The 16230-nt window shown below is 42.5% G+C and overlaps 1 protein-coding gene across 1 annotated transcript in view; it reads right to left on the reverse strand.

The window, feature by feature from the left end:
* Nucleotides 1-16230, reverse strand: part of LOC137380180 (NUAK family SNF1-like kinase 1) — a 33120-nt gene that overhangs the window by 6455 nt on the left and 10435 nt on the right. The window contains exons 2-4 of the mRNA XM_068051944.1: nucleotides 5489-5609; nucleotides 3848-3999; nucleotides 1759-1824 (exon numbers count right to left, since the gene is read on the reverse strand). Coding sequence (XP_067908045.1) covers nucleotides 1759-1824; nucleotides 3848-3999; nucleotides 5489-5609 — 339 coding nt within the window. The remainder of the gene's footprint in view (nucleotides 1-1758; nucleotides 1825-3847; nucleotides 4000-5488; nucleotides 5610-16230) is intronic.

Consider the following 16230-nt stretch of genomic DNA (forward strand, 5'->3'; position numbering starts at 1 on the left):
CGGCTCATTTAAATAGACGGTGCGGGCCACACCCTGAACACGTGGAGGGGGCGGATTCTCCATTCCTAGCAATGGCAGCAGCTGTCTGTGCGCAGGCGCTGACACCATTTTTAAACGGCTGTCAGCCCTACCGAGACATTTAAATATTTAAAGTGACATTGAATTAAAATAAATAAATACAATTCTTCTGCCCCCTCCCATCCCCAATATCAATTAAATTAATTATTAGCCCTTTCCCCCTGCAAAACACTTATCTTCATAATCTGACCTTCCCCCTGCCAAACTGCACAAACTTTAAACTATAACCCTTCCCACCATCCCCTACACTCATGACACTAATTTGACCCCGTGCCCCCTCCCTCCACACTAATAAACTTACCTCCTCCCCCCTCCCCACCAGTGATGCACCGAATTTCCCCGGACAAGGATCCGAAGGCGCGGGAGTGCCTGCCACCAGGGTGAAGATCGCGGCGGGACTTCAGGAGGTGATGGGAGACTCATTTATTCAGGTAAGTTAATTTTTTAAAATATTTAAATGGCGGTCCCATCTCCAAGTGGTGGGGGGAGGGGGGCCGCCACGTGGCCTCGCTGCCGCTGGCAATATCGAGCCGGGCCCTGCCAGCGTTGAGGTCCGTGGCGGGCCTCATCCGGGGCAATATTCATGCCCCCCACCCGCCACAGATCCCGACATGAGGGCTCTATAAATGCCAGCCCCACATCTTACAGAAAGGGAACTGAATGCACTCACGGAGGAGGCAGCAAATGGTAGCCAGAAAGTCAGTAATAATTTGATCAACCTATTCGTATAAATAGGATAAACATATAAGAGGCAATAGCTCAATGATTAAATGCTATAACCTCCTCTAAAAAGATCCTGCCAAAATTACCTACAAATGTTTTAATTATCTCAAAGAACTGAAGCAAAGAATTAATTTCAGTGAACAGATTCAAAGTGGTTTGATAAACAACTATAGACCAAAAAATATCAACAATGAAAGAAGCCAAAATCATCCAATTCTTTGCTGCTGAAACCATACAAGATTTTGGAACATTTAGATAGCAATTAGCTGGTATATATTTAACAGTGAGAGTGAAAACTAGATTTGCCAGATGCAGTGACTACACTAGGGAAGCATTTACTTATTATTGATCAATGCACAATTTAATTTTCTGTGGTTTGTGAAGAGTCTGTGACCGTGTATTTAACCCATTAGATTTTTTTACTGCTGACAGTTATGGCTATATGAAGTCACTGTGACCTCACAGCTCTCCTCCTCTTGTGGCTTTGTCTTTATTTAACGTTGAAACTGAACTCATGGAGAGTGTATTTGCAATGGTGCTGTATGGCTTCAATGACATGGTAGTATCCATGATTATTTCTCAGGAAGCTGGTTCAGTGAGAGTTAGTTAATGCTAGATAGATATTAACTTGCTAGGGTCCCTGATTAGAATATTGCCATTCAAAACTTAGAATTTCAAATTACTTTAGGCAACAGGAATGAATTAATCTACTTATTGCTCTTTCTGCAATGTGCTGCAACATTGTCCTTTCACTTGGATTCAAAATCAGCCTGGACACAGGAATAAAGTCTCCTCTATAATAAGAGATTTGTACAGTGTCATAGGTGTCTTCACCTCTGAGAGTAAAAGTCAATAATTCTCTGTAATGAATACTGGCAAGTCACAATCCAATACATGTACAAAAATGTGTTTTGAAGGGTTTTCAATCAACAACACAAAAAGGGAAAAAAATCCAACCTTCACATTAAAGTCCTCATCCAGGAGAATGTTCTCTAGTTTCAAGTCACGGTGCACAATTCCTTTCTGTGTGGAAAAAGACAAACGTCCGAGTCAATGAATAGAAATGAGTTGGTTTGGGTTGCGTTGGACATAAATATTCTCAAGATCTCAAACCCGAACACAACTCACCTCAAAGCCGGCCCTTCCAATTTTAACAGAAAGGAAGGGGCTGGGCAACCAACCCACTCTCAGGAATTGGGCTGGTCATTTAAATATTATAATGAGGTTGCATGTCTCAGATTTTATCTGCCTTCCAGGTTTAACCCTGGCCGGCCGCGTTTACTGGGCCTTGGAAAACCCAGCAGCTGAAAGGAGGCGGAAACTTGCGTGGAACAGGTATGTGCCTTTCCAGCACTGCTTGTGCTTCAGGAGGAGCTGGAGTGCTTCCGGAAGCTTATCCGCTTCCCGCCCCCCTCCAGATTCGTCAACCTGCCCCCCAGGATCAGACACCCCTCCAAGAACCTGACCTGTTTTTGTATCCAAAAAAAGAAACAGAACCTTAAGGATATAAGGAAGCGCAAAATGTGACAGAACACCCTCAAACCAAAAGTGGTGGGCACAGTCCTTTGTGTAAATTGTACAAAATCAGAAATTCATTTTAGTAAAATTTCTGAGATTTTTTCTGAGGAATGGTCATATAGATCAGAGTTTAATAATCTTAAATCATATTTATTTCCATATTGTCTATTTAAATTCAGGATATTGGTCTGAAAACAACACTTTTTAAAAGTGAAATAAAGAGCTTCAGTGATCACAGTAATTTTGTTAAACCAATACCTGACTTCTTTGAGACAAATTTGTTATCCAATAAAGCTCTTCCATGTGGAACAATGATTTTTAATGTAAATCCAACGTTAGTCAATCTGTGAAACTTTATTTTCTAATGCAGTTGAACACCTCTATGTATCTATGTAGGTATCTGTTATAAAACATTTGGAAGAGCACTGCAGAGAAACAAATGGCAAGCACAAATATAGGGACAATTTTATGAATGTTCACCGCTGTCAAGAAGCTTCAACTATTGGCTGCACGTATTGGAAGGTCACAGACACAGTGCCCACAATTAGCTTACATAGATTTAGTTGCATAACTTCACAAGTGCTTCCTTGCTGTGAAATGCTTTGCAAGGTCCTGAGGATGGTAAAGCACCATCTAAATGCAAGTTTTTTTTTCATTATCATTAATAATACCAGCAGCAGGTATTCAGAAAACTGGCACCGCAGTGTCAATGTATTGTAGTAAAAATAGTTTGAGCACAGGAGCATAGTAAATAAATGGTGCCGTCACTGCTGTTTGATCAGAGTTTTTGCAGTTTCAAGAGTCTGATCAGTATTCGTATCACTGACATTTAGAGCAGTTGCAGCTTCAAACCTTTGATCAACACTAATGTTACTGACATTTTCACATTCTGATTGGAAATCTTGTTTATTTCTGTTGCTGTATTTACAATTTACAGTGCTGTGTGTATGTGTTTATAATTCTACATATTACTATGTGCATTTATTATACAATTGCAGTGTGTATTGACAATTTATACTGCTCTGTGTGTGTGTTTATGGTTGTATGCATTGCTGTGTGCTGTTTACGGCTGTACACACTGCTGCTGAAGGATCTGATAGCTGTATGTATTGCTATGGGTGTAATTACATTGTTGTGTTGAACACTACACCCATTGCTGTTTATGGTGACTGCAGAATTTGATGTGGGTGTGTTAATTGTTGCCCAGATTGCAGTGTCTGTATTTATGGCTGTACATAAAGACCAAGGTGTGCTTGTATGTATAGGTGGGATGCTATTATGTGGAACACTGTGTAGATGCCTCTGTTCTGGAGATGAGAGGGGAGGGAACTATTGCTACTGAGTAATCCTATAGCAATTTAGAATTTATATACAGTCAGTTTCCATCACCCCCAGCTCTCATCAATCCTTCGTGGCAGCAATATTATTAATATGTAATGATTTATTAATATGGTGGCATTGGTAAGTGATATGTGCGGGCACGACACCCAGAAAGTTCCTACCAAAGATAGGGTTAATTTTTTTTTACCTTATGACAGTAGTGAATTGCTGAGACGATTTGCCTGAAAGCTTTGCGTGCTTCATGCTCAGACAGCCTATGATGTTCGTTCACATAATCATACAGTTCACCATTACTGCAGTAGTCCATTACAATGATAATCTTATCCTTATTTTCAAACACTGCAGAAAAAAACGCACAAAATGATCACTAAATTTGGAACATATTACCTAATTTATCACCTATTATTACTAATCATAGGAAGAAAAGCCGTGGGCTAGATCTTGAATTTGAGCTTTGTGTTCATTTCTACAGGCATGCGCAATAAGCACAACAAAAGGATTTAAGCTCATAACTGTGAACCAAGAAATTATTTCTTCAAGAAGAAAATCAACATGTTCTAATTCCCATAGGTCGAGAGTTACACAGTATCTCTCCATGCCATACAGTAAGAATTATTTATCTACCTCACAAGTAGAAATAATGTTATAGCTCTCCATCCCATTAGTATAGAGAAATACTATGGGCTGGATTTTACCTTAGGTGAACGGGAATTCGCCACCGACATAAAAGTTGGTGGCGAACCCGCTTCCGCCTAGTCCGGGGATCCGTCACGCATTTTACGGGTCCCCGGGCTTTAATTGTCCCGAGGTGGGACTTCCACTGCTTGAGGGAGGAGATCCTGCCTCAGTGAGCTGCCGCCCAATCAGCGGGCCAGCAGCACTTAGTCCCAGCAGTGGCACTGAGAGCGGTGGCCACTGCTGGAACTGCAGCCCAGCCAACGATATGGAGCCAGGAGGGAAGGTAAGTTCCCTGTTGAGGCTAGGGTGGTCGTTTGGGGGGAGGGAGGGGGCATCTTGGGTCCCGGGGGTGGCCCTCAATCGGGCACACTGTGCCCCACTGCCATGGCCCCACCTGGCGCGCAGAAAGGCCGGCAGCTATCGCTGGGCGGCCTTTCACGTCCCCAGCACACCCACCTGCCACGGGTAAAATATCCGTGGATACGGGCGAGGGCCCTTAAGTGGCCGTTAAGTGGCCTGACCGCCGTAAATTTGACCAGAGGTGAGAACGGGGCGGGAATGCCTCCCAGAGCCTCGCGCTGAATTTTACACCACCCTCATCCGCCCCCACGCCACCATCCAACCCGCTGGGGCGGCATAAAGTTCAGCCCTTTATCTCTACACCCACAGGTATAGAGTAATACTGTATCTCCCTAGTTCCTAGGTAGAGGGTAACATTGCATCTTTCAGTCTCATAGGTAGAGAGTAATGATGTGGCGCAGCCCACATGTTGACAGTAATATCTCTCAGTCCTGCAGACATGTGCTAACACTATGAGGCTAATTTTAACTCTTGATGGTGTGGAAGATGGGCAGTGGGCAGAATAGCTGCCCATCATTCACTTTGCCTGTGATTTTCTGTTCTGAGGTCTATAACAAGCAGTCGACCTGCCACCATCTGTTTTGCATACCAGCCAATAGTTAAAATTTACACTGTTATTTCTTTCAGGCCCACTGACAGATGCTCATACTCAGGGAATAATGATCCCTTTCACAGCCTGGGTGGTAATATTTCAGACTATAGGTTGAATAATACCCATTGTGTATAATATGTTGCCTTTGAGCACATGTGTGGCACTTTCATCACCTTCATAAGTTATGGTGACACTCACCTTCATAAATGCGTATGATATTAGGGTGGTTAAGAGTCGACATGATCTCCATTTCTCGCATGATGTGGATCCGATCCAGTTCCTCTTGAACCTTATCCTTTCGGACAGACTTAATAGCGACCTGTGAACAAGAATTTGAAGCCAAATCAGGTGTAGATAAAAAATTTCAGTTCAAAATCATCACAGGGAAATTAGAGCACGGACTTTTGAAGGATAGTGCTTGGATTAATGTAAACATTTATTTCAGACCCTCCAAATAAGCAAAGCTTGTACATGAAGATGGAATTATTGGTTTAGAATTGCTCCTGCTCTGCTCTGTACACCTATTAGAGGAGATTTTGTGATCACATTGTTCCAGTAGAGAGGAAGTGCAGTTTGGAGAATTGGGACGTCAGTGTTGCTTGATCTCTGACCCATGCTAAATGTGAGCATGGATCTTTGCTAAGGATCACCCTTTATAGGCTCACGTTTTCACCGTGCACAGCTGGCATGTTAATATTTCTGAGACCCCAGCATGTTGGTGTTTTCACTGGTAAACTATGTCAATACTTACACACCTATGCACACTTGTGCAGATGAGATCTTCTGGTCAGTGTTGTGTCGCATCATAAGCAAATTTTTGAATATTTCCTCTGATTTGATACTTCCAGTGAAATTTTTTAATGCCTTTATGAATTTGTTTGGAATAGCAAGGAGAGGAAATCTTGCTGAATTTTTTTTTATACAACAAGCAGTGGAAATCAACCTTACTGATGTGTCAAGAGAGTTAGTTCTTTATACCCCAAGCACAAAAGTTTCTGCTTTATTCTCGGTTGCTATGTAGCACTGCAATTCACTTTTATTCAGCAACACTCTACAGTGATGTGTCTCTTTGGGATGCTGTTCACTTCGAAATGTCAGCTCCTCCTTACCTATCTGACAGAGCTGAAGCATCCCAAATTCAAATTTGGTGTCGTCATTCTGAATTTTTTCTCTGGTCCAATCAGGTTTCAATGAAGGAGATAAAAAAAAGACCTAGACAGTCATCACTATCAGACACAATTCATGTTCTCAAGCAAGATAACATTGTTTTCAATAGGACTGCACATACTTTCTGATAACAGTTTTGTCAGACAGTTCATGGTGTTAGACCAGTCCAGTTTATTTTTATACTGTTATCTACTGGGCAAAGGGCAAAGCATGTAACTGCACAATTCCAGAAATGTACAAGGATTATTTCAAGAATACCTCACTCCAGGAATGTTCACAGATACCACTACTGAATTTCAGTTCTTGACATTTTGTGGACTCCAGGAATGTTCGCAGATAGCACTGCTGAATTTCAGTTCTTCACATTTTGTGGCTGTTGGAGGTTGTGAACACTGCACGTTCAACATTGTTACTAAGAAAAACTAAAATAGATCTTCACTAATGGTGAAAACTAACTAAATATACTTGTTATTGACTTCATGAATGTTTCTATAATTACTCTGCCCTCAATCTGCTTGACAATCAGTTAATGAATGTTTCTACAATTACTATGTCAACAGTGCCCTCAGACACTTATATTTTTAATCTTTTGCTCTTTAGGGACATTCTGACCCTGTTTCCTTGAAGGTACCTTTAATCTGGTGCCTTGCCACCTTAGATTCCTCCTGTAAAGCATTTTTCCCCAATCAGCTTGTAGTGTGCAAAAAGAAATCTAAAAGTTAAATTCTCGAGCTATTGTAAATAATGGCTCTGCGTCTTGGTATTTCTAACTTATTTTCTCATCTTACCTCTGCCTTTCCTGTCTAACCTTCCCTTAAAAACACAACTTGCAGCTCGTCATTACCTCTGCATATCTTGCCTGTTTCTTCAGTTTCCTTATTTCATTTCAACTTTCCTTCCTTTTCTCCCTTTGATTCACCTATTTATCTCTTTTTATCTTGCTTTTTCACTCCACTCCATATATATCTCTCTGGGATAAAATACATAATTGACATACGAGTCCAAAAATTACTGTTGGTTTTATTAATGGTCAAGTACTTAATGGGCTGGATTTTATGGGCCTCCCTGAGGCAGGGTCAGAGTAGGAGGGGGCCCATAGAATCGTGACTGGTGGCGGGGAGTGGAGGGCCTGTCACCACCCCGTCGCCAAGCAATTTTGCCGGGGGCAGGATAGGCTGTCGGCAGTCTTTCCGCTCAGAAGCCAATTGAGGCCCTTTAGTGGCCTGCTAACATTTTCTTAAGGGCCTCTTCCCTCCGCCGCTAGGATCAGTGGCGGTGGGAAAGGGGGGTGTGCCTGCACCAGGTGGGGATGGTGCCTTGCAATCTGTGGCCTACAGAGGATGCCCACTAGCAAAACCTACAAATCCATGGACCCCCACCCCCCCATCCCCCTGAACCTCACGTCCGCCCTCCCACCACCCCCTTGCTGGGGTCTTCTGGACTGGCCCTGGCAACCCCGCCTTACTTACCTGATGTCGGGGCTTCCACCGCTGGTCCAAGGCCTGTGCAGTACTGGTAGTGGCCAATGCTGCCAGTGGCGCTGCCGATACTGCTGAACTGCCAGCCCTCTGATTGACCGGTAGCTCTTTGAGATGGGATCCTCATCTTTAAAGGCACGGAGATCTTGGCACTGATCACTTAGGCTTGAAAACACTGGAGGATCACTCCAGGGGTGGGGCACGAAAAGGCCGTGGCAGGGTTCTCCCCACCTTTTTGGCCCAGTGCCGGGAGCCCCGCCTCCTTCACAAAATCCAGCTCAATACGTCTTAATTAAATCCTTCTATTTGCTACTTTAATGAGACAATAACTGATTTAAAATAAACAAGTTGCAATTTTCACAAACATTGCACACTTTGAGGATGAAATTGGTAACTGCCAGTGCAGTATGGGCTGGTAGCGAATCAGCTGTCCGTTTTACAGTATGAAGTTTCTTTTCCATTGAAATTAACCAATTCCAACCCAATCTGCTTAAAATATAACCAAATTCTTTGCCTTTTCCTGTATATTAATGTGTCCTTTATTTCACTGTAGATCACATTTGTTTTGTGATTCAATTGTTATGTTTCCAAGCAGTTAGAGATGGGTGAGCCTATAGAGGGATTTAAACAGAAGGATGTGAATTTTAATTTGTGGTGTTGGGAACCAGGAGCTAGTCTAGGCCAATGAGGACAGGGTGATGAGTGAGTAAGATTTGGTGTGGGATAGGATGTGAACAATAGAGCTTTGAATGAGTGAGTGTGTGTAGAGGATTGGAACCAGCCAGGAGAGCATTGTAATAAAAAGACTTGCATTTATATCGTGCCTTTCCTGACCGCAGGACCTCCCAATCTGTTTTAATGCCACTGAAGGACTTTTGAAGTTTAGTCACTATTGTAATGTCATGATCGTTGTGTCTGGAGACCTCTCGACTTAACTATTACTGCATTACAACATTGACAACAACGACATCAACTTGACTATACTTCAACCAGGGTAAGGATGAGCGTTTTTGTAGCAGATGAGCCCAGATAGAAGTGGAGGCGGATGATGTTGTGGGAACGGAAGTAGACAAACTTGGTTATGGAGGACATATTAGGAAGCACAACTCATAGTTGGAAATGCACCTTGGAGTATAACAGGTCAGACAGATGTTTCAGACAGCCTGATTTAGCCTATGAGGTTGCCTGGAGACTGGCTGGGGTGCAGAGTTGTGATGCGGTCCTGAAGTCAACACCTTTGCTCTTGTTAATGTTTAGCTGGAGGAAATTACAACTCATTCAAGAATAGATGCGCGACAAGTAATCTTTTTTTTTCATTTTTTGGGATGTGGTCATCACTGGCAAGGCTGGTATTTATTACTCATCCCAGTTGCCCTTGAGAAAGTGGTCTGATAGTACAAGTGCAGTTTGGTTGAGCCAGATCTGGTGATGGATGGCTAAACCAGTTGTGTGCCACTTATGTTCAAGTTTGTGCCATTTGGACTTGAAGGAACAAAGATGGGGAAATGACAGAGATGGGAGATGGTGAAAATTTTGCTGGGCAATGAGAGCACCAAAGGTAGAGGTAAGGGTTTGTTGAACAAACCAACAGTTGCAGAGGTGTCATGGCTAATGGAAGGCCAAAATGTAGGCAGTTGGGTATTACAGTGCAGTTGTAAGTGTGAATTTTCCAACACCAGATGCCGAAACAAGTGTGGTTGAAAGAAGCTAGGAGGTCGGTGGTAAATGATGCAAAGAAGTGGTCAGTGATGCTGATGTCATTAATGGTACCATGGGAGTAGAGAGGCCATGGGGAAATGGCAGGGCAAGCGGATGGTCATTTCTACGAGAAGAAATGTTTATATGAAAACCTTGTTTTAAGGAGGACAGCAGCGCAGTGAATTTGTAGGAGAGATTATAAGGTGATTTGAGATGAAGACTGAAAATGCTGTGATGAGGAGTTGCTTGGCGTAGAGGCTCAGGGAAGGAAGAATAGGAAAAACTCTGGGTGGTATGTTGGAGAAAGTAGATAAGGATTTTAAAGGAAATGCAAGAGGGCTTGAAACAGGGTGAGGGGTTTGAAGGAATATAAGATGTCAAAGGAAAAATTTGAGAGACCAAGATGTGACTTGGTGTTGAAAGGCAGTTGGAAACTTTTGGGGGCGGGGGGAAGTTGTTTTTGACAGAAGGGTATGCTAGATGGGCCAAATGGGCTTTTTCATCTGTATTCATCTTTGTGATCATGCACAATAACAGTCCTATCCAAACATTACCAAGACACCATCCTCAGAATACACAACTGAGCCATTACCATTGCAAAGTTCTGTTCCGGCCATTCAGATTTACTTGTATTCAAAACGTATGGCCTATTATCAATGTGTAGTCATATTATATATTTTTTTCTGGCCTTATAGTTTTGCCCAGAGTCATACTGCATGGCATCATTGTGTTTCCAAGGGATCTGTAGTTTAATTTAATTTGGCAGCATTTGACTTCACAGAACGTGTGAAGCATTAAAGGCTTTGTGTATTTATTCCAATGGAAATCTTCTGCTTGACATCTTGTTTAGATAATTTAATCCATTTCTTTATCGGAAGTTCCTCATCGTTCGCACATTTCTCCACACCACCCTCAGAACACGCAAGCCACAGATTAACCATTTTCAGAAGTAGTTTCTCGCTTCAATGCAACCAATGTTCTTGTTCTAATTCCTGAGTCGAGCCACGCGCCTCAAACTGGTGGAAGATTAATGACAGTAGACAGATTGAGGGTGAGTACTGGGGGGAGGTCTCAGCACTAATAAATCCTCTCATTCTCGTGCTTATGCAGATGGTTTTTCTCTGCACATCAACAATGGCTACAGGCAAAAATTAGCACAAGGATCATCAGAACTTTTATCTAAGGGCAGCAGTTTAGAATAATTTGTCCAACAGTATTCAGTGCTACTTCCAATAGCCATGGTTTCAACGTTTCATTATCTTGAGTTACACAAGTGGTTAGTTGCTAAGAACATTTCACTTATATCAGTAAAGATTTACCTAAGCTAGTACTTGTAAGCAATATTAAAAATAGGGAATTTTGACCAAAGATTAGAAATCAGGGTACATCCCAATTGAGACTTTGCTGAAAGAGCACTGTCTGTCCTTTTTAATAATAAAATACTTCCAGTGGCCAATCAAACATTTTATTCCTTGGGAAATGGATTTTATCCTCTTGGACAGATATATTGCTATTTTTATTGTGTCTCCTTCCGCATGCTGGGTATTGATAGCTGGGACTGGGTGCAAGTGTTTGTCTTTTTTTTTTAACTCTATCTGATTATCAGGTTGGTCATGTGATAGGTAAGCACCTGATGACCAAAGCAGGGCAGTTGGATTGTATCGTAACGGCCTTGTGGTGACCATACATCTAGTATTCAGAATGAACTTGTAGGGCTTTCAAATCTAAATTGATCAATGCCAGGGTTGTTTCTCTCTGTTCCCTGTTTGTGTGTGTATGGGGGGAGATTTTCTCTGTGCTTTATGTGTAATGAAATGGTGGTCCTGATATTGACAGGGGTTGGGGGGAGTTTGGAGACAGGATTTTGGAACAGTGGGGAAAAGCTATGGTCAGGAAACCCAGAAGGGCTGGTTTCCCAGAACGCCATGGAGTTTTAATTCCACAGCGGCATGTTTTTTGAAATCAGATTCCACGCCCGGAACCTAGCATGGTTGTCAGACTTGGCTGCCTGTCAGGCGGTGAAGTTCTCTGCGGCTGAGGCTTAGGTAAGTTTTGTGGTTGTTGTGGATAGAGATTGCAAGGGGGAATGGGTAGAGCGTGTTTGGGGAGCTCAGGTGATTGTGGAGGTGAGTCAGAGAGAGAACGTATGAAACAAATAAGATTCTCAAGGGGCTGGATAGGGTAGACACAGAGATTATTTTTGCTCGTTGGGGAATCTAAAACATGGGGGCACAGTCTCAGGATAAGGGGCTGATCATTTAGGACTGAGATGAGGAGAAATTACTTCACTCAAAGGGTTGTGAATCTTTGGAATTCTCTACCCCAGAGGGTTGGGGATGCTCCATTGTTGAATGTATTTAAGGTGGGGATAGACACATTTATGGTCTTTCAGGGTATCAAGGGATATGGTGAGCGGGCAGGAAAGTGGAGTTGAATCAGCCATGATAGTTTTGAATGGCAGAGCAGGCTTGGTGGGCCATATGGTCTGCTCCTGCTCCTATTTCTTGCATTCTTGTGGGAGATTGGGGTATCGTGGTTGGGGGTCAGTGATCACAAGGTTTGGTGAATGCATGTCAAGGGAGATCATGGAGCTGGGCAGGACATTTACAGGTAAGGAACACTCTTTCTTTTGCTGTAAAGGCACTTACTTTATGGATCCTGCCTTTCTTGCCTTTTTTTGCTGCAGGTTTTCCGAGACCCAGGAAACTCACCAACTTGGGTTAAAAATAGAAACACTGTAAAGATAGAAGCCTCCTTACAAGGTTTCAATGACTGACCCATCTCCTATGAGTGGATTGATCACCCCTCCACAACATCACCACCAACAACCCCCCCCTCCCCACCTCATCGAGTCTCCATAAAACCAGCAGGTGGGTAGATTCGAGGCAGGTTGGGCTCCTGTTTCAGTTTTTTAACATTTTAACTTCCTCTTTAACAAGCTTATAATTCTTTGCACATTGTACATACTAGAAATTGACTCGTGACTAACAATTTTTCAACTGTATGGCAGTCAATTAGATTAGATTAGATTAGATTAGATTTTTTTTTTAGATTAGAGATACAGCACTGAAACAGGCCCTTCGGCCCACCGAGTCTGTGCCGAACATCAACCACCCATTTATACTAATCCTACACTAATCCCATATTCCTACCAAACATCCCCACCTGTCCCTATATTTCCCTACCACCTACCTATACTAGTGACAATTTATAATGGCCAATTTACCTATCAACCTGCAAGTCTTTTGTCTTGTGGGAGGAAACCGGAGCACCCGGAGAAAACCCACGCAGACACAGGGAGAACTTGCAAACTCCACACAGGCAGTACCCGGAATCGAACCCGGATCCCTGGAGCTGTGAGGCTGCGGTGCTAACCACTGCGCCACTGTGCCATCTCTCAAACTATTTTATGGCTGCGCATTAGTTAACATTTCAAACTAGTTCAAGATTGTAATTTCTGGTTTTAGTTTTCTGTTATATCTTTTAGTTTCCATGACATGCTTACATTACCTCTGAGATGCAGAAAATTAGAACAAATATGTCACTGAGTGAGATGCTCGTACTTTGGGCATGTTTCGTGTAACTATTCATCTCCCACTGGAACCAGTTTCCCTAACATTATGGCATAAACCTGCATTTACCCTTGAGGCAACAATAAAATGAAATGAACAGGCCTTTTGTCAGCATCAGGACAACTGCTGTGTAAAGGATGTGATGCTGGATCCAGTTTGAGTTGGTGTTAATATCAGAACTTTGGCACCAGATAAATCGTAGAAAATGATGGAATCCAGAAAAATCCTCCTGAGTCTTAGCCTACAGCTGTTGTAAAATGGAGTTAATAATCAGTGACATGGTTCATTCTCCACACTTACATTTAGCTGCTAGATGCCAAGAGCATTTTTGCCACAATATGGCATAAATTCTGGATAGATCTCAGATCCATCAGGAAAATATGTGAATAGTTATGTTGCTAACTCAGAAGGAAAAGGAAATGATTTAACAAAGTGCAAGGCGAGAGATTAGCCAGCTCTGGTCTCAAGTTTAATTCTTCCCTACTGAAGTTATTAGCAGTTCACCTTCATATCTAAATAGAACTGCCCAATCGTAAATCTACAACTAATAAAGACAAATAATAGAACAGAAGGCGCCAATTTCTGGCAAAATGTGGTAAACCTTATAATAAATGATAAACTATTGCATGTGTATCAAACATTCACCATTCCTTTACTTCAAAGTAAAAGTTGCCAAAGTAATCATTGGCCCTTATGCCAAAACAGCTTGATAGTTGGTACATAAATTAACATTTCAAGCCATGCATTTTTATCTTTAATTCTCATGTTTATTCTGAAAAAGTAAAGAAAATGTGCTATTTTTGAAGTTTTCAAGATTATGAAAAGATTTGATAAAATTGCTCAGCATGGTGTATGGTTCAAACAGCAGGGGATACCTGTTAAACATTTGGAAAGTTACATGTCAAAATGTGGAACATTTTCATCCAGTAGGCAACAGATGAATTGAAAAGTTACCAGAGAATGTAATCAAAACAGACAGAACAAATGGATCCAAAACACAATTGGATGCATTTCTAGAAAAAGGGATTGAGTGATATGATAAGAAGGTTGCCAGGTGCGGCTGATCTATTAAAAAGGGTGGACTTTTTTTGGCTCTAGTTGGATATTCTCTTCCTAAATATTTTTATGTTCTTAGGTTGGGTTGATGGAAATGCAATATATTTATTATTGTAATCATCATATAGCCCATGGAATTTCTCAACTGTAAAAGGATGCACATTGTTTTTGTGACGACAGTCACCAAAAAATATTGGCACCTGCAAAGGAATTCAAGGAACAATGTTGACATAGATCCTGGGTCGTGAAGTTATGAAGAGATGCTGAAGCAACTCAATTTTATATCATCTTAAACTCATAAGAGTTATTGATAAAAATGAAAATTTCTGTGCAGAATCAACAGAAAAGAAGCAAGGAAATAATTACAATCTAAGAAAATTGTGCACCAATTTCGATTTCAGAATTCTTCAAGCCATGAATTTGCAGAATAAACTCACCAGGTTCAATAAATTTTGACTTAAACCATTCAAAAATTAGTTAAATGGATTTCTAATCATTATCAGTGAAAATATAAAGCTACAAGGCAAATAAGTCAATTTGTGTCACCAGACCATTGATTTGATTAATGGCACAAACTGGATGGTTTTTTCACTTTAAAAAACATCATTCTCAGGGTGTGGGCATTGTTGGCAAGGCCATGAATTGATTGCCCATCTCTAGTTGTCCTGAGAAGATAGTGATGGACCTTCTTGTTGAACCTTGGCACTTCATATGACAATGTGCTTAGAAGTTGATACAACCTTGCGTCTTGCTAAGTCTGTTCCGGTTGCAGTTAAGAATCAACCACATTTGTGTGGGACTGGAGTCACATATAGGCCAGACTGAGTAAGCGCAGCAGATTTCCTTCCCTAATTAGTAAATTGGTTGGGTTTTTACCGCAATCTGATAGCTTCATGGTCACTTTTACTGATAACAGCAATTTATTTACAGATTTAAAAAAGAATTAATTCAAATTCTCAAACTGTCAGGGAGCAATTTAATTCAGAGGCCGGAATTTTTCGTTGGGCATGAGGCCTCATTCCACCAGCCGAAAAGTGGATGGTGAGCCCACCTCAGCTGGCCCTGGGAAGCCAGTCCAGGATTTTATGCTCCCCAGGCCCTTAATTAGTCTTGGGTGGGACTTCCAACTCCTTGAGGCAGGAAGTCCCGCCTAATGGAGCTGTCGGCCAATCAATGGGCCGGCAGCTCTTAGTCCCAGCAGTGCCACTGGGAGCAGTGGCCACAGCTGGGACTACACCCAGCCATCGCAAGCAAGATGAAGGATGGCCCCGGAAGACGTAAGTTTTTAGGGCTTTGGCGGGGACAATCGGTCGGGCCTCGGCGAGGCATGGGGGGGTTGGTCAAGGGGGAAGGGTGAGTGTTATGCATTGGGAGTGGTTGAGGCTTGGGGGGCTGCCCTCCATGGGTGCCTGATCAGGAGGGCCCCCCACCAGTCCGCAAGAAGGCCGCCTGGTTTCACCGGGTGTGGTTTTTGAGGCTTCTGCCGTTCGGCCGCCGAGGGTAAAATACCCGCAATGGCAGGAGGAGGCCCTTAAGTGCCAGTTAGTTGGCCACTTTCAGGGCCTTGATTGGCCTGGGGCAGGCGGGCCATTTCTTACTGCCGCCGTCCCACATAAAATTGCAGCGGGGGGCGGGAGGGGGTCAGGAACGGCCCCCCCGCCTCCTACTCAAATTTACAGCCACCACCTCTCCCCCTCCTACCCCCCTGCTCGTTGGGGGATGGTGGGGCGGGGGGAGGCGTAAAATTCCAGCCATATTCTCTGGATTATTAGTCCAGGCCTCTGGATTACTAGTCCAGTAACACAAAAACTATTCTAGTGTGCTTTTAAACACTTAATTATATTGTCATCAAACACAGAAGGCTACAAGCATCAGATACAGCTGTATGTGAATCATTTTCAAAATTAACTAAAATATGTAACTCTTTATCAGAGCCTAAGTAACTGGTGTTTCCGCCATAACTAACCAC

Source organism: Heterodontus francisci, chromosome 19 (genome assembly GCF_036365525.1).
Source record: "Heterodontus francisci isolate sHetFra1 chromosome 19, sHetFra1.hap1, whole genome shotgun sequence".
Lineage (NCBI taxonomy): Eukaryota > Metazoa > Chordata > Chondrichthyes > Heterodontiformes > Heterodontidae > Heterodontus > Heterodontus francisci.